Source organism: Elgaria multicarinata, chromosome 12, assembly GCF_023053635.1.
Source record: "Elgaria multicarinata webbii isolate HBS135686 ecotype San Diego chromosome 12, rElgMul1.1.pri, whole genome shotgun sequence".
NCBI classification, from domain to species: Eukaryota; Metazoa; Chordata; class Lepidosauria; order Squamata; family Anguidae; genus Elgaria; species Elgaria multicarinata.
The window spans coordinates 19,944,438-19,962,715 of NC_086182.1; the positions used below are offsets into that span (position 1 = coordinate 19,944,438).

The 18,278-nt window shown below is 42.2% G+C and overlaps 1 protein-coding gene across 12 annotated transcripts in view; it reads left to right on the forward strand.

Annotated features, from left to right (window-relative positions):
* The window catches only part of CAMK2B (calcium/calmodulin dependent protein kinase II beta), a 202,055-nt gene that overhangs the window by 80,498 nt on the left and 103,279 nt on the right, over positions 1-18,278 (forward strand). For all 12 annotated transcript variants that reach the window (XM_063139573.1, XM_063139582.1, XM_063139581.1 and 9 more), the window contains exon 3: positions 12,422-12,481. In XM_063139573.1, the coding sequence (XP_062995643.1) occupies positions 12,422-12,481 (60 nt within the window). The remainder of the gene's footprint in view (positions 1-12,421; positions 12,482-18,278) is intronic.

Genomic DNA, 18,278 nt, shown 5'->3' on the forward strand with positions numbered 1-18,278 from the left:
GCATGTTTCGTCCTGCAACTCCTAGCTTTCTCCAGCCAGCCATTCTAGACCTGTATAGGATTGTGCCCTAAGTTTTCTATCTCCTCCCCAAAGTGCATCTTAAGATGGACATTATCCACGTCTTTTGCTTTGGTATGGTGGCTTCCCGCAATAAATAGCCAATGTGGGGAAGGAGGGGGTGAACTGGATCAAGACTGCAGCAGGGGTCAAGGGTTAAAGCCCCCCTCCCCATGCCACAGACCCAGCCTGCGTCAGCTCCCCGCTACCCTTGCAACAGCTATTTATTGGGAGGGGGGAATCAGCCATGTGACAGCTCAAGATATGAATAACATGACACATATAATTTGGCCCTGTGACTAAAGCCTAGTTTGTGACCAGCATCAAGCCAGTTTTTTCTCTGCCTCCCCCCGGCCCCTCCCTGCTTTGCTTGACATCTAACATTTGTGACATTTGGGTGGCCCTAATAAGAGTATTGCTTCCTTGTGGGTTTTGGAATTTCTCTTCCTTTACTTTTGGGTTCTAATGTGTTTTTAATTTATTTGTTTTTTATGCTATCTTTTAATTAAGATTTTGTTTTAATTCGGATTTTATTGTTAGTTTCCTTGAGTGCCATTCTTTGGCAGAAAGACAGGATATTAATTAATTAATTAATTAATGGTCAGCTTTATTGTTAATAAGCAACAAGATAGTTCACACCTCCACATGCTGGGGCCGGAGAGGGGGATGCAAAGCACCCTTGTTCTGGCATACTGAAATATTGGTTGGGTCTCTGCGCCTGATTTTGGCCTCAGCTAGAGTCTTTCCTTCTGGCTGCAGAGATTAAAACTAAGAAGTCAAGAGGTGTCAGTTGTAAGTATTTGTTATATTATGCTACATAAGATTGTTAATTCCTTTATTTCTCCTCCTGTACTGTGCCATACCAGAGATGGTGAAATGTCAGAAGGGGATAAAACTCCCAAGGGGTCCCTTTATGCAGTATTGAAGTGTGGGAGGGTTATAAATCCTTCCACTCTTGTGTCCCTGTTAATGACACACAGTTGCTTTGAGTAGTCTGCTGTGGCTACTCAGCCATCAGAAAGAGCAAATTACTGAAATACTGAACATAGCTTAGATTAGAAAGGCTCTTTCCCCCCTCCCCCAGCTTTTATCCTTCCTTTCTTTGCAGCTACACCACCATCTTTCTGTTGTATCTTTTATTTAAAAATGTTTGTTTTGTCATGTTTGTTTCTTGTTGTTCCTCAGGGTGATGTCTGATATTCGTATCTGACGACCTGCTCAAATATTGTAGAGCTTCTATTGTTTTTCTCATATCTGGTCTCACGTCACCACTGAAAGGACTAGAACTTAATGAGGAGTTCATGCTTTGCAGAATGTCCCAGGACCAGGTTCAATCCTCCCTCCTCTCTCTCTCTGGTGGAGTCTACACCAGCCGTTTATTGCAGGATTGTATCAGAGTTGTCACAAATGGGCCACATAATGTTCACCTGCTCCCATGGCGATTGCGGCTCCACCTCTCAGTTTTCCCAGAATATCCTTGACTGCTTTTGTCATGGTTTTTCCGCCTCTCTCACTTCCATTGTGAAGAACGTTTGTGGTGTGCCCTCCCCCCCGGTTTGTGAGGTTGTTGCTGTTCACCACGAGTTCTGGGGCCACCAAACAGCCAGTCAGTTGTGAGGGCATGTGCATGGGTATCAGCGTGTTTCACCGCAGAGTGTTGGTTTTTTTTTTGAAAACACAAGCAAACGTGTCTCTGCGCAGGAACGCATATTCATCATAGTTCCTATCCCCCAATGTGTTGCTGTGTAGCTGTGCTGGTGCGAATCCCTCAGGAGTAATGTTTTTTAAAAAATCCTGTGCCCCGTAGCCATGTGCCTAGCCCTGCCCACTTTTACCGATACACATGTGGAACCGCCATAATGGCTCCCGCAACGGCATTCCTGTCATTGCAGTAAACTTTGCTTGGGTGTGCCCCGTGAGTGCTGATCACGGAAGAGGACAAACTCGGCTATCACACCTCCTCCATTGCACAAGGGCTGTAGGTGTAGATTAGGCACCTCTTTCTCTCTCTGGGCATGGCTAGACTGGGCGATATCCCGGGGATTGTCCCAGGATCGTCCCTGTGTGTCCACATGATGCACAGGGAATCCTGGGAGCAGGGAGGGATGATCCCTCCCTTGCCCTGGGATATTGCCCTACCCTTTTTTCCCACTGCCTTGGGATGATTCCGAGACTGCGGGACATGTGGACGGGTGTTGCAGTTTGTCCTGGCTCTCACAAGTAACCAAGGGGGTGGGTGAGTGGGATTTTTTTTATTAACCTTTTGTGCAGGAGCGCTCGTGTGCTCTTCTCCGATGAAAAACAAAAAACAAAATGGCGGCCGCAATGTCCTCTTCCTCCTGGGACGTCGTGTGCCGCATGTAGATGAGGGGGATGAGCTCGAAATCATACTCCTCCACCCCCCTGGTCTAGCCATGCCCTCTCTCTCTCTCTCTCTCTCTCTTACAAGATCACATAGCAGGTGATGATGATGCCAGTCAGAAGATAAAATATGGGTCAAACCCATATAAATAGTCTTGCCCACATGGTTATCAATGGCTGTTAGTGACAATGGCAGTACCCAAATGGGAGGATGATATTACACTCAAATCCTGTTTGTGGGTTTCCCCCAGGGAGCTGATTCGCCCCTGTCTGAGCAGAATTCTCGATGAGATGGATCCTGCATCGTCTTATGTTCGGTCACTTAGATACCGCCTTGGCCATATGAGACCTGTTCATGGATAAATGTTTCACACATGGTTTGGGAGAATGTTGGGAACACTCTTGTCTTGAAAGTGTTGCTTTGAAAAGGAGTGGGTGGAAATTCCTGGTTCTCTCTGCTTTCTCTGTGGAGCAAACCAAATACCCGTGTTTCCTTAACGCAGACTCTTCAGTTTCGCTATAAAGCTGGGATGGGGTCTACTGTTATCTGTGAAGGTAGCACATGGGTGATGAAAGTGAAACCTCACTTCCCCCCTCCTTACCTCCCATCACACCCCAAGTCCGGCTTTGATAACAGAAGTGTACTACCTGCTGAGAAGCGGGGAGTCTTCAAGCAGTGTGGTAGGATTTGCTCCCATCTGCCACAACCTCCGTTTGCTAATAAAGGTTAACTCTCCTACCTCTGCTTTATACCAAACTGAGGAGCACATGTTTAGCAAATGTATACTTGTCTGGCTTGGCCCTAAGTCTGCCCATTTACCCTACTCAGTCCTGTTGCACCTTCTTCCGATAATCATTTGCTTGAAGTCTGCCATCAATGCTCTCCACCCCCCCACCCCCCGACAGAACAAGAGCTGTTGCAAAAAGTAGAAGTGTAAGGTAGGATGAGAAAGCAATAAACAGCAGCATGATCCACCCAATTCTCACGGATTATTCCATGTGACCAGAATGTGAAGTCTTCAGCCAGCCCCATCTAGTGCTAGACAGATCATAGCTATGTCACTGCTAGAGTTGTTGACTGTGGGTTGCTGGTGTCTTGAGGCATCTCTCAAAACTATCAGACCTGCTGGGTCTGCTCTGTAAATAAATAAAGGGACAAGCTGTTACTAGCTGTCATTCTTTAGAGGCTGGGGACAGTGAGAGGGAATAGTATGTATCAGTAGCACCCCATGGGTTAGTGTTTCAATGGCGTGTGACATTTTTGCCTCTGAAATGAATAAACCCAAGTGACCCCTCCCTCCACAGAGAAAGAATAATATTTACACTTATAATTTATAATAAACTTTGTTTTTATACTTATAACAAACTACTTGAGGTGCTCCATCTCATTATAGGGCCAGCCATGCCTGTTCACTACAGGAGTCAGGAACAGTGGTATAGTGGCAGATTTTGTAGTGCAGACATTCATCATAACAGCCAGTCCCCATAGCCACGTCCCCAAGGAGAGTCCACACTTGCAGGCAGCTGTGTTGATCCCAATCAAACAAACCAGTTCTAGGAGTTTTTATTTCCACCGGGAGCAGGTCTTTTGTAAAGTTCATGGATCCTAATTGTTCATTCAAGATGAAGCCATCCCAGAATACATTACAACAAGAAACAATATTTTGCTACTGGGAAAATTTATTTGCGCCTACCCACCCTCCCAGCTTCTGTGAGCATTGCAACTGTGCTCAGAGGAACATAGAATTCTGAGTGGGGGTTGGGGAACAATAGATACCGTCAGTGGTCCTGCTAATAAAAAGTGATGGCGCTGCGAATCCTGTTTGCACTGCATCACTGGTCGGGAGAAAAGTGGGCAATGGGACCACTGGAGAAGCTTGGCAGAACATGCTGGATCAGACCAGCATCTAGTCCAGCACTCTGTTCACACAGTGGCCGACCAGATGTCAACCAGGAACCCACAAGCAGGACATGGTGCAACAGCACTTGCCTGCTCATATTTCCCAGCAACTAGTGTATATAGGCTTACTGCCTCTGATACTGGAGGTTGCACTTAGCCATCAGGACTAGTAGCCATTGATAGCCTTCTCCTCCTGGAATTTATCCACCTCCCTTTTAAAGCCATCAAAATTAGTGGCCACCACCACATCTTGTGGTAGTGAATTCCATAGTTTAACTATGCACTGAGTGAAAAAGTATTTTCTTTTATCTATCCTGAATCTCCCACCAATCAGCTTCATGGGATGACCCCAGCTTCTAGTATTATGAGATAGATAGAAAAATACCTCCCTATCCACATTCTCCACACCATGCATAATTGTGTACACCTCTAGTGTACAGAAGGATGCCTTTATGTCTTTTGCTTGTGAAGAGAAAGCGAAGTCTAGGCCTGTCACCCATTTCACTCCCCACCCCTGACGTAATCTCTGTGCATTTAACATCTGTATCATGCCAGCAAAATGGTTAGGTGCAGCTTTTCTAGCTTCAGGGTTCTTTTTTTTAAAAAAGAGTTAACATCAAATTGTAGTCACTGGGTCATGCATAGGGCCAGATAGGTGGCTCACATTTTAAGAGGCCAGCATTCATTTCTAAGTGTTCGCTAAGCATGTGGTACTTCAGAATTGAAGTAAGAAGTGGAGGTTGTGTTGACATGAGTTCAAACAAGAGAAATATGAAGACATTAGGTGTGGTTTACTTGAGATTATGTTCCATAGTCAGTTTAGTGTACATAGTTTATCGTTTTATGTGCCCGAAACCCCATAAACTACATTCCTCTCTCTTCCCCTCTAGCATTCAACCCCTTGAATATTATTTTAATATTTATTGATTTATTGCACTTATATAGCCAGGGCTCTCTGGGCGGTTTACAGAAATTCTAAAATTAAGATAAAAACAGTATACAAAATTTAAAATTCTAAAACACAGAACATACACACATAAAGCATTAAAAACCGTTAAAAAAACCTAAACATGTGGGTGATTAAGATGTGCTGCCATATGCCTGGGCAAAGTGGAAAGTCTTAACCTGGAGCTGGAAAGATAGCGTTGGTGCCAGGCGAGCCTTGTCAGGGAGATCATTCCATAGTCTGGGGGCCACCACCAGATACAAATATAAATAATTTATTATTTATAAATAATACATTTATTTCTTACCCGCCTCTCTGTTATGATCGAGGCGGAGAACAACAATAAACAATAAAATAATAAAACTGAATTAAAACGTAATATACATTGTTAAAAACATCCTAAAAAAACATCTTAAAATTCCACTGGATAGGCCTGCCGGAAGAGATCAGTCTTTATAGCTTTTATGAATGCTAGTAGACTGTTAAGTTGATGAGTCTCCTCTGGCAGGCCGTTCCACAGTCTGGGAGCAGCAGAAGAGAAGGTCCTCTTAATCTAGTTTTTGCTAGCTGAAGTAGATTTTCTCCAGAGGACCTGAGTGTGCGGGGCGGATTGTTGGGCAGAAGGCAATCCCGCAGGTAGCCTTGACCCAAACCATGTAGGGCTTTAAAGGTAATAACCAACACTTTATACTTCGCTCGGAAACTAATTGGCAGCCAGTGAAGAGATTTTAAAACTGGTGTGATATGGTCACGCCTAGGTGTACCGGTGACCAGCCTGTCTGCCATATTTTGAACTAGTTGAAGTTTCCGGACTAGGCACAAAGGTAGCCCTATGTAGAGCGCATTGCAGAAGTTGAGCCTTGAAGTTACCAGCGCGTGCACTACTGTCTTTAGGTCTTCTAACTCTAGGAAGGGGCGCAGCTGGTGTATCAGCCGAAGGGTTCTCTCGTTGTATAGGGTTCTCTCATTTTTCTTTATTTGGGATTAATTGATAAATTGCAATTGAAAAAGCTTCCCAAAGTACACGCCCCTGAACTAATTCTGTATTTCTGTACAGTCTTACTGATAGTACTTATCTGGGTAGTAAGCACCACTGAATATTGAGGGATTTACTTCTGCGTAACCTTGTATAGCATTGCACTTTGTGTGTGCATAGAAACCCCTTGAAATGTACTGTCTGCACATGCCCTGGTTCTGTTGATTTCTCCCATCCGATTATACTTCTCACCATTGCAGAAATTGAGCTTCAGTGCTTCTCCTGATGGCAAACAACTGAACAGTCACGTCTAAGCAAACAGCCGAAACTCTATCTCACCGTTCTGTTGGTGCCCTTCAGACTTGCAGCCAGTGATCTATCCCCCCCTGGGTTTCATCCTGATCACAGGCTGCTAATTGCAGCCAGCTGTCAGGTGGACGAATGTCGGCTGTGTATTAATTGCAAGGGCACATCATTTCAGTGGAAACTTTGCCAGATCAGAGACATTTTGGGGCTATGGTATTTGAAATAGAGACATCCATTATGTTCTGTGGGGCTCTTGATATTCTGGAAGAACGGACAACCCTTTTACAAGAACGACATCTGGCCACTCTATTTATTGGTAACCTAATAGCATTCAAATCCAGGCCGTTAGGGGTTGAAACACTGTGCCAAGAGACATGTAAGTCCAAACTTCCTTTTGATTTTGGGGGCCTCACAGAGGTGAGGTTGTTCTTTGTATTATTATTTTAGCTTCTGTGGCAGGGAAATGGAAAAAAATCTTCCAGTTCTAGGCACGGATATCTCACTCATCATGGGTGGACAGACTTCAGGTTTGTGGGATCTACTTTGTTTATTTTTATTAAAACCCTGAAATCTACTAACCAGAGCCTGGTGCCAAAATGAAACATATACACTCAGGATAAAAGAATTCTGAGTGCAGCAATTTGCTGAACAGCACAGAGCTCACAGTCCTTTCACACAAAACTCCTCTTTGTAACCCCAAACTTTCTTCATTTCAAGAAGTGTATTTTATGACTCTCCTACTCTCTGTAGGAGAGTCATTTTGTTGCTGCTATTGTTCAACAATTGGGAGTCAGACTTCCTTTGCTGATCTACCACAGATCACCCAGATCTACTAGGAGATCCATATCTACCTTCTGGTCACTCCTGATCTAAAGATGAGTCTTTACTTTAAGCAGCAGGCCAAGGGCAACTCCAGAAACAGTCATCTAAGTGAGTAAAGGAATGGCAGGGCATTAGTAGGGAAGCAAGGATTGATTCCATGCTATACAAGACCTTATCATATATTGTGATTGAAAGCTGGGAGAGTGAATGTGGGAGCAGAAACTTATTTTGCAGCATTAGATTTCTTGTCTTTCTGATGCAAGTTTGATGCTTTGGTACAGGGGACTTCTATACTTTGCAGCTGGGTTTGGAAGCCAAACAGTAATGCCTACTGGCCAGGTAGAATATACCTAAAGAGTTTCTGAGCACAGGCAGAGTACTTTCCTCTTTCTACTGAGCAAGTGCAGCCTGTCCCCTCCTGCCCCGGTGAGGGATAAAGACTTACAAGACAGATGCCACCGCTTTCTCACATGTCTGAGTCCCTGTTGTTCCCTGTTGTTCAGAAATTAAACACTTTCCCCACCTCCTTTGCAAAGTTCCTCCACACAACTAAAGAGCATGTACTTCCTCCAACACACCCACACATCACTGGTTTTTGCTGTCCCCCCCCCCCAGCTCTTGTCCAGCAACTTGTGGAGGGGGAAAATAGCACTGCATTCATGCTACATGCTAACCCATAGTGGGTTAGCGTGTTGTGTGAACCCAGCCAATAAAGGAATTTTAAAATGGCAGGGCAAACTCCCACCCAAGATGGGTGCGGAGAACTGGGGCAGGATTTCTGACTTGGTAACAAAACCTGCTCTGGCTATGTACTGCCTTATTAGGGGAAATCCCTCTCTCAAAAATCCACTCCAAGTTTTTTTTGGCTGTAAGGCAAAGGGCATTGTCACTTGCCTCTAGCATATTGGCCAGGGCTTTTGTTAGAGGCTGCAGTGGGGACAGTTTGCAAATGGATGCAATTTCCTCCCATTCAAGTGAGGTGCGGGGTAGGGGTAGTGATTGAAATTACTAGAGAGGCTCATAGGTAGCACAGAGGCTTATTTTCCATAGTTTACCTAGAAATGAATTCTATTTTTACTAGGTAAAAGATTGCTCTGATAGATGGTGTGGTCTGCTTAATATGCACTAATAGTGGCATTGAGAGAACTGTGTTCAAGTCTTGCTTTTTTAATGGGCTTAGAAGTATCACGATCCACTTTCTTCTCTCTCAGTTCTTGGACTGGCATCTGGGAATGGCATCATAGAGCACGTGCTGATGTCCACAACTATGCCCCAGAGTCTCCTGGCCTGCTTCTCCTTCCTGTTGCTCCCTGTTTGCTCGCTCTCCAAGTGTGCAAGAGCAAGGCAATGCAGCAGCAGCAGTGCCCACTTTCTTTGCACTTCTCCTATGAACAGTTATTTGGATTGGGCCCAGAGAGGGGGGCGGGGAGGCATGTAAATAGGTGGTGGTGACACAGGCACGGAGAAGGCGCCAGCTGAAAGTATCTTGCTAAGTATCTCTCCAAAACCAGGAGTCAGCACGGCTCACATCATAACGTGTCCTGCATTGTTACAACAGAAACTGAATCTGTACAGTACTGATTGGCTGGAATCAGAGTCCTCATTTTCTTTCAACCTCTTGTCTATGTTATGGAACTCAAAAGTGTCCCTCTCAAAGCTTTCAGCGAAGATAAATGAAGCAAAGACTGCAAAGGTGTTGTTGTTTTTTAAAGGCAAGTGGCATGTGGATGATTAAGGAAATTGCATATGTATTTTTTCTGCCTAGAAAAGAGTCTGACCAGGCAGTTCTTATTTTTAGGAACGTTCTACGTGCAGCTCCAGTTGCGACACATATATAGAGAGAGAGCTTCAGCTGCATGAGGCGCTTGTGTATTTCTCAGGTGGGAGAGATGCAAAAAGAAAAATCTATTTTGGATACAGCAGTGATGCAAAGGAACAGGATGTGCAAGATATTTCCTGCTCCCTCCAAATTTGGGTCATGTCCAGTGCTGCTCCGATTGCCGTGGGTATCTGGATCTCTTTATCAGTAGTTTATTAAGCTTTTTTTCATTATAACAATGAACAGTAGAAATGAAGGAGAGAGAGAGGGAGAGAATTAGGCAACTGTTGCCAAGTGCTCAGTGGGCCTTTCCATTTTCTTCAAGGCCTGACATTTTTCACCCAAGTTCTGACTCAGACCTGGTAATGGTGGTCGCAGCGGCCTCCAAACGGCATCATTTGCACTGTCTGTACTTTGGATCAAGGAAGCGCTAATACCCTGCTTGGAATAAATTATGCAAATATACAAATCAACTCAAGTGTTGCAGTCGTAATTATGGAGATTTTCCACAGAAATTTGGATAGGGTGGCGTTTGGCAAGAGAAATATGCAGAACAAATGTGCAGATAGGTAGTCGGAAGATTTTGCAGGAAAAAGCCAGTCCACTGATTGTTTTGTCACTTACTGTGTATAAGTTGTTACTCAGGGATTTGCACCTACCATGTAAAACGAAATGTCCATTTCTGTTCCCCCACAGTAATATTTCCTTAATTTCACTTTATAAATATTTTTAATAGAACCATTTTTAGACTTGCGCTATTGCGCTAATAAAATAAAACTAGTCGGATACTAATGAAATCAAACTAGTCGGATCAACTGATCCGTTAACTACATTCCATTTGACTCATGATAATCAAGTTTCAAGACCTCATTCATTCTTAAAGTGTGGAAATGGACACTACACTGCAGTCCTACAGATTAAATCCTCTAAACTGAAGGCTGAAATACACATCTTGACTGGTAACCCCTATCCAGTCCTTTCTGAATATATGTATGAAGTCTCAAACGGAATCAAACTTAGAAGCGATCAATTCTTATTGTTTCCAGGGGAGCCTGTCTGTCTGGAGTGTTTTTTTATTTTTTATTTATTTATTTATTACATTTTTATACCGCCCAATAGCAGAAGCTCTCTGGGCAGTTTACAATATATGTGCTTCTGAATAAGGGAAGGGGTTACTTGATACCTGAATGTACATAACAGTTTAAGTCTATTTCATGTTACATATGAACAAAGTCGGTGAACATTTTTGGAAGCTCTGAATCTCAAGAAGTGTGTACTCTTTCAGAGAAGAGTGTCTTTCATCCTCTTATATGCCACTGCATTTCAACTCAGGTTAGACTTCAACAGTAAGCCGAGCAAATCTGTACTGTAGGGATGCTGGATTTCTTAACACCACGAGCCATTTTTTGTCTGCTGGTTGCCCAGTGTTGATTGGGGGGTGGGGGGAGACATGGTGTGACATTACTCCCAAACTGAACCAATCAGTCCAACTATCCCACTAGTGGGGGGAGTGGGGGGGGGTCCTGCAGATGTTGTTGGACTGCAGCTCCCAGCCCTCGTCTATTTGTATAGTCATAGCGCAGAAGAAAGCATAAAAATTAAGGCTCTAGATAGCGCTATTACTCTTGTGTGTGTGTGCATTGTACTCCCCTCTTAGGGCACCTAAAATGGCTAATTGCTGTGTAAAGGTTAAGACAGTAGGTCGTACCTACAGGCTTCCAGTCTAAACACTAGTCTGACGAGATGGTAATTACACACGATACCAATTTTATTTCAGTTTGCAGAGTCAGAGAAGTCAGATATCTATATAGAAAGGTAACACCCTTGCTTCTGCCTCAGAGAGGGCAATAACATCCTGAGACAGGGAAACAGTGTTAATTATGTGTTGCGCAAAGTACTTCATTTTGTTTCTACTGAACTCAGTACTCGTTTCATCAGTTGAACAATCCTGAACTCGGTGCATTAAATAAGTCAGAAAATAATTTCTTTGTTTTCTCAACCCGGTTTGTAATTTTATTTATTTATTTCATTTCATTTCATTTCATTTCTATACCACCCAGTAGCTCTCTGGAAAGTTCACAACAATTAAAACCATAAAATACTACAACTCTCCTAATCCTTGGCCATGCGGACTGGAAAATAAGAGAGTTGTGGTCTGAAACAACTAGAGCGCACCAGATGTTACCCCCCTGTTCTATCGTGCCCCCTTACTCAGGTTCTTAATGGAAAAGTTCCCAAAGTCTTAGTTTAGAACAATAAGAGAACTGAAGGGAGACATGATAGAAGCTGATTATATAAAGAATGGCTTTGTTAGGCTTTAGATTTAGAAGCTATTAGCAGTTATGATTTATGTTACTTATATTCTTTTACAGAAGAAGCTAATTTTCCAAAATAATACTTTTGATAACATGTCACATATATATTTATATCAAGCTAAGTTGCTGAGTGGGTTCTGAAACCTTCTGTGCACTTTGGGTAACATTTGGCCTGAAGATGCTGGATCTATTTCTGAACATTTCAGTGGTAACTAGGACTACAGTCTTTATGTGATCCTTACCTGGACTATGTGGGTGTACCCAGACAGAGAGTTCTTAGCGCTACTGTTATGTTTCTGTTACATCTTTCCCTCCTTAAGGGAGTTTTTGTGGTAAGAAAAAGGGCCAAAGAAATGCAGATGGTTTAAAAGGTGAAGATGACAATAATATCTGAACCCCTGGTACAATTCCTTGAATGAAAAAAGGCGATTGCAGGATAAAAGCCTCATCTGGGAGCTGAAGAAATAAGTTTAGTATTTGAGATATTTAATAAGTTTTTAGCTCATTGAGGCCTTGTCTAAACATACAGCAAAATAAAGGGGTGAAATGAACCATGCCATTTCAGATTCAGGGAGTGGTAGAAATAAGAAGCTTTAATTCTCCATGATGTTAAAAAACACACAAAAAACTCCCTGCAAATAAAAAATGGCAAAGCAGGGAAATGTAGGCTCTGAAATGCCTTTTTTAAAAAAAGTGTGGGAGCATTCCAAGATAGGACTCTGGCATTTAATATGAAGCAGTCCAAACCACAATTCTACCAGTTCAATGCTGTATAATATGTAGATGAGCTCTAAGATGGGATAAATGCTCGCCTCTGTCTTTGAGGTTCTGGCAGAAACTAAATACAAAGGGGAATACACTCAGGATTAACTGATTTAATGGAATCCTAAAGTGTGCTTGCTCTCTATTTTTTCTCCAGATCATCAGAAGTTGGAGCGAGAAGCTCGAATCTGCCGTCTCCTGAAGCATTCCAACATCGGTAAGCATTGAAAAGTGGGAATAGATGGGACCCCTTGTTTTAAAAGAGGGGTTTGGGAGGGTTGAGGATTCTCTCCTGCTGTGTATGTTTTCCTGGGAGGACTGTTCAATGAGGAAAAGGATGAGGGAATGTTTATTCACTTCTGGGAGCTGATATTTTGATTATCTCCCAGGCTGAGAAAGCAGTTGTCCAGAATCTGTTCCAACAGAAATATGCATGTTTGTGTCCTTGCTCATGTGGCACATGCAAATCTTTTCAGGCTGCAGTAATTTTTAACTGGTCCCGATTCTAAAATTCTACATTAATAAAACCACAACCTGGATTCTGCAACCAGAACATCTTGAGATTGGGATTAATCCCCAGTCAGCACAGTTGATACGTCTAGCAGCCACTCCCCAACCGCAGGGAACTACCAGACTACCAGGAAAAGAGACTTCTCTGTAGTGGCCCCCATCTATGGGATGTCCTTCCCAGCTAGTTGCACCTGCTATCTTCATTCTATATATGTTTAGATCCCAGGTTCAGATCCCTTCCTCTTTTAGCAGGCATTTAATTTCTGATCTGGTGCTCTGATAATTAAGTTGGCTTTAAGTTTTAAAAACATTTTTAGGATGTAATCCTATGCATGTTTAGACAGGAAAATGTCCTGGCTAGGGGATGCTGAGCATTATAGGACTTCTTTTCTGTCTAAAAATGCATTGGATTGCACCCTTAATGTTTTAATAGTTTGATATTTTCATTGTTATATTTATTATTTTGGTTGTTATTTCATTGGTTTGGTTGTTGTTTCTAAATGATTATAAACTGCCCCGAGGGCATCTGCCAGTTGGATGGTATATAAATTTTAATTAATTAATAAATAAAGCTACCTCTTGCTCTCACCCTCCACTCTGCACCGACATAATTCAAATGTGCATGTTTTCTATATTGTATGCTTTATTCTCTGTTAAAAGGCAGACCGTTTTGCATTATTTGAGATGTCCTGAGATGCTGCTTTGACATGGTAGCAGCAGCTTGTTGACGCTACCAATAGTTGCCATTATAGAGCATGGAACATCCTAGTCCACAAATTCTCTAGGAATTGTAAGCATATTGTGTGCGTTCTTTCACCTGTGGCCTTACATTTACTTGTATCAGATGATTCCGAATCATGGTGGCCATGATTGACCAGCCAATCCACTCTTCCCCATTATCAGCGAAGGTAGAAATTTGCACTGAAACACTTTGCTCTCCACTGCCTCGTTACAGAATCAAAATAAATTATACTGGCATGTCAAACTTGTACTGAATATTTTTAATTTGCATACTGTCCCAGTAGTACATTTTAAGTAGATTTCCCTTGTGCAACCTCCAAGCTGTGGGTGTTTTTTTTTCTATCCCAGACCTGAGAAGAAGGGGCAAATGCTTGAAGGAAGAGCAATACGTTAGAGGCAGAGTAATAGGAACCTAGGTGGGGCAGCTGTTCATAGCACTGAACTTATTTCACATATCTGTGAAATAAGGCTTGCCTAGCGCCAACATTTATCTTTTCAGCGCCAGGTTAAGACCTTTCTCTTCTCCCAGGCATTTAACAGCATTTAACAACATATGCTGAGTTTGTTTGTTTTTTAACGGACCCCAGAATAGCTGTTTTTATAAGGATACTGTTGTTTTTATGCTTTTTATGTTTTTAAACTTTGTATATTTGTTTTTAATGTTTACTGTTTTTAACTTTTGTAAACCACCCAGAGAGCTTCGGCTATGGGGTGGTGTATAAATGCAATAAAATAAATAAATAAATATGCTGCATAAGTATAAAATCTGGTATCTCCTAGAGAATACGACATTGGGAGCCTTACAAATTCTGAAGCTTTTGAGTGGACATGGAAAAGAAAAAGGGAGAGCATAGCATGCAGCAATTTTGGGGTGCTTCCAGATGAGGCTTTTATTCTGCAGTCACCTAGCCATATACATGGGATTTTACTGAGGGTCCAGGCAACATTGCCTTCAACTTGTAAACCTCTCTTGTTTTCCTACTTTCTATTCTTTTCCTTTCTTGTTAAGGAAGGAAAGACAGAATAGCTGCACAATGCCTTCCTTCTGGAGGTACCCCTGTTGAAGCTAAGCAGGTCTGGTCTGATCATGTGCCAGGATGGGAAACTGTCTGGGTAGGAACTCCCTGTGTACACAGCCTTGGGTTTTATGGTCAAAAATTGGGATTTTCAACATGAAAATTTCTAAATATCCCCAATCTTATGTATTTATTTTATTAATTTATGTATAACCTTGCTTTCAAACTAATTTTGCTCCACTTTTCAAACTAAACTAACACAAATGTATTCCTTTTGCATTAAAAAGAAACATTCTAATAACAATAAAAATCAAGTAAAGCACTATAAATACCCGATAATAATAATAATAATAATAATAATAATAATAATAATCAGTTAAAAGTGTAAAATCGGTCATAAAACTCCATCTGGATGCTAGGGCATTTTATAGGCATGTTATAAATCTTGAATGAATAGAGGCAATATAGATTGCAAATGTCCAAAGCTAGGATGGGGCAGGCCAGGACTTCTTTGCCTATGCCTGCATAGGCTCATGTCCATCCAGCCTTTGTTTCTCACTTGTCATTGTCCAAAGCTGTGTGCCATTTACACTTACGCATTAAGAGCTTTTCTATATGAGGCATTGGTTGTGCGCTCCTCATTCCCTACTCATGTTTACGGATTCTTTAGATGACATTGTGACCCTCCAGTTTTGCTTCTTTTGTAAACAACAGTTTCTGTGAGATTTTTAGAGCAGCTAAATTGAGGTATTGTTTCTGATAGCGAAAGAAAGTACGGTTTCCTCTTGTGTGTTTGAGCTATTCTCCTATACCACTGTCCTACCCAGAGGTTATGTAGCAGAAAAGCAGGAAAAGATACATTCCTTGTGTAGCTCAGGGATCTCAATTCTGTGATGAAACCAAAAGTAGATGCTGCATATTTACAGTCTTGTGTAGAAAAGCATGCAAGAGAGATAAATACAGTTCTGAGCAAATAATCCCAGATCCTATGTCAAGAATTTTGTGACATAGTAAATTATGGAAATATCCCTATAACTACTTACCGTATTTCTTCGATTGTAAGACGCCATCGAATCTGAGGCGCACACTAATTTCAGTGCCACCAACAGGGAAAAAAAGGTTTGATTCGAAGAAAAAATAAATTTCTCCAATCAGCCAGCAAAGCAATTTTACGGTACATACACGCAGCGGAGGGGGAGAGGAACAGGGAGCGAGCGAGACACAGACAAGCACGCGCGCACCCACACGCACACGCATAGAGGCAGGTTACATGAATGGGAAGCAGGAACCAATCGTCCCCTGCCTGGGAACGGGCAGCCACACATGCATTCAAATGCTGGTCTGCACCATTCACACGGACGGGAGGGGGTGGGCGGGCGAGCCCAACCAGCGCTGCTCAGGTGATTCTTCCGCTTCCCATCTCCTTAACAGAGGCGAGGCCGAGCTCTTTGGAAGCTCGCTGGCCTGCCGGAGCTGGGGTCCCTCCCAGCCGGCTCCCGGCGGCAACATTTGAGATGCTCCGAGACGCTGCCCCTCTCCCCCCCCCGCTTCTCTCTCCACTCCTTTCTCTCTCTCGCGCTCTTCACCCCCTACCCTCTTTCCCCGCCTGTCCCGCTGCAGACTCGACAAATGTAATTACCGTATTTCTTCGATTCTAAGGCGCCATCGAATCTAAGGCGCACCCAATTTTTAGAGCTGTTACTTTAGGGAAAAAAGTGCGTCTTAGAATCGAAGAAATACGGTATTTTGGAAAAAGAATAACACATCTTCTACACATGGGAAGGGGGGAAGGAGGACACTGAAGTCCCCTACTCCACCCACTAACCAATAGAAATCCTACCTGAACCGCTCCTGAGATTTCACAAGGAAATTCCACACATTTTCAATCCTATATTCAAGATCATTTTAAAAAGAAAAAAAATCTAATGTGCAAATCAAGCAAATTGTTGCATTTTTGCTTATTTAGTTATTAATTAATTATTGAAGAAATTTTTATCCCACTTTCCCCCTCCATAAAAGTAGTTACTCAAAGTAGCTTACAAAATAGAAAAAACATAACTAATGATTAAAGCATATTAGCAGCAGCAGCAGCAACAATAAATAAAATTAAGCAAAAGCAAATGTTTGTTTAAAGAGAAATGTTTTCACTTACCGGTGGAACACACATAACAAGGAAGATGATTTAATTAAAATGAAATAATACTTTCAAGCTTCTGGTTGTGATTTTAAACAATCTGGTTTCCAAAACTGTGGTATGTCTGAGGTCAAAAACCAGTATAGCAAACCAGAATCAAATCCTCATTTGTTATCCTGGTTTGTTAACTCACTATGGTTTGTACAAACCACAGTTTCCTGTATTTGGACTAAGTGGGAAATTGGTTTATTACAAACTATGACTGGAAGCTTTTAAATCTTCTCTTCTCTCATGTGAAGGAGAGAGGGGGAGGCTGTCTGAATTCAGCTACTCTCTCAGTCTGACTTACCTCATAAGATTTTTATGAAGTTAAAAATGGAGTATTATTATTATTATTATTATTTATTTATTTATTTATTTATTTATTTATATAGCACCATCAATGTACATGGTGCTGTACAGAGTAAAACAGTAAATAGCAAGACCCTGCCGCATAGGCTTACATTCTAATAAAACCATAATAAAACAATAAGGAGGGGAAGAGAAAGCAAACAGGCACAGGGTAGGGTAAACAGGCACTGGGTAGGGTGAAACTAACAGTATAAAGTCAGAACAAAATCAAGTTTTAAAAGCTTTAGGAAAAAGAAAAGTTTTTAGCTGAGCTTTAAAAGCTGCGGTTGAACTTGTAGTTCTCAAATGTTCTGGAAGAGCGTTCCAGGCATAAGGGGCAGCAGAAGAAAATGGACGAAGCCGAGCAAGGGAAGTAGAGACCCTTGGGCAGGCGAGAAACATGGCATCAGAGGAGCGAAGAGCACGAGCGGGGCAATAGTGTGAGATGAGAGAGGAGAGATAGGAAGGAGCTAGACAGTGAAAAGCTTTGTAGGTCAACAGGAGAAGTGTATATTGGATTCTGAAGTGAATTGGAAGCCAATGAAGAGATTTCAGAAGTGGAGTTACATGGTCAAAGCGGCGAGCCAAGAAGATGATCTTAGCATGTGCCCCTACCTTGAGCTCTTTTAAGGGAAGATGGTCTATAAATGTGAAGAATAAGCAAACGGCTGCAACTAACAGCTATGTGGTATGGACTACACCTCCTCTTTGAGAAACAGGTTGTTCAAACCCCGTCTCCTCAACCCTGCTGGTTTGGATGCACCCCTATTTGCAAACCCACTGCAGCTACTAATGCCAGCAAGGATGGTAGAACGACCGTTTCTAGTAAGCTTCTTGCTAGATGGGTCTTTCATTCTCAAACAAGTGGCCAATTAAAACTGTATGACACCCCTCCTGCTTGCTCAGTGTGAACATTGTGTTTATGCCAATTATTTTGTTTGAATCCTTTTTTTTTTTTTTTTGGTCCTTTTTTAGTCTTCTGTTTTTCCCTCTTTGAAGTACATTAGTTTCTATGGAAACAATGTCGTCATGGGTACCTTCTAGGTAGATTTAAAGACAGCCACAGTGCAAAAAATTAAAAACACACACACACAACCAGTTTATTATATAATGGAACTGAAACAGATGCCAAGCTTTGGAAATCGTAGTGAGGTGTACAGGAGGTTTTTAGACTCTGCGAGGAAAATGTATATGTCCATACTTCCTCTCTAAGATGCAATATG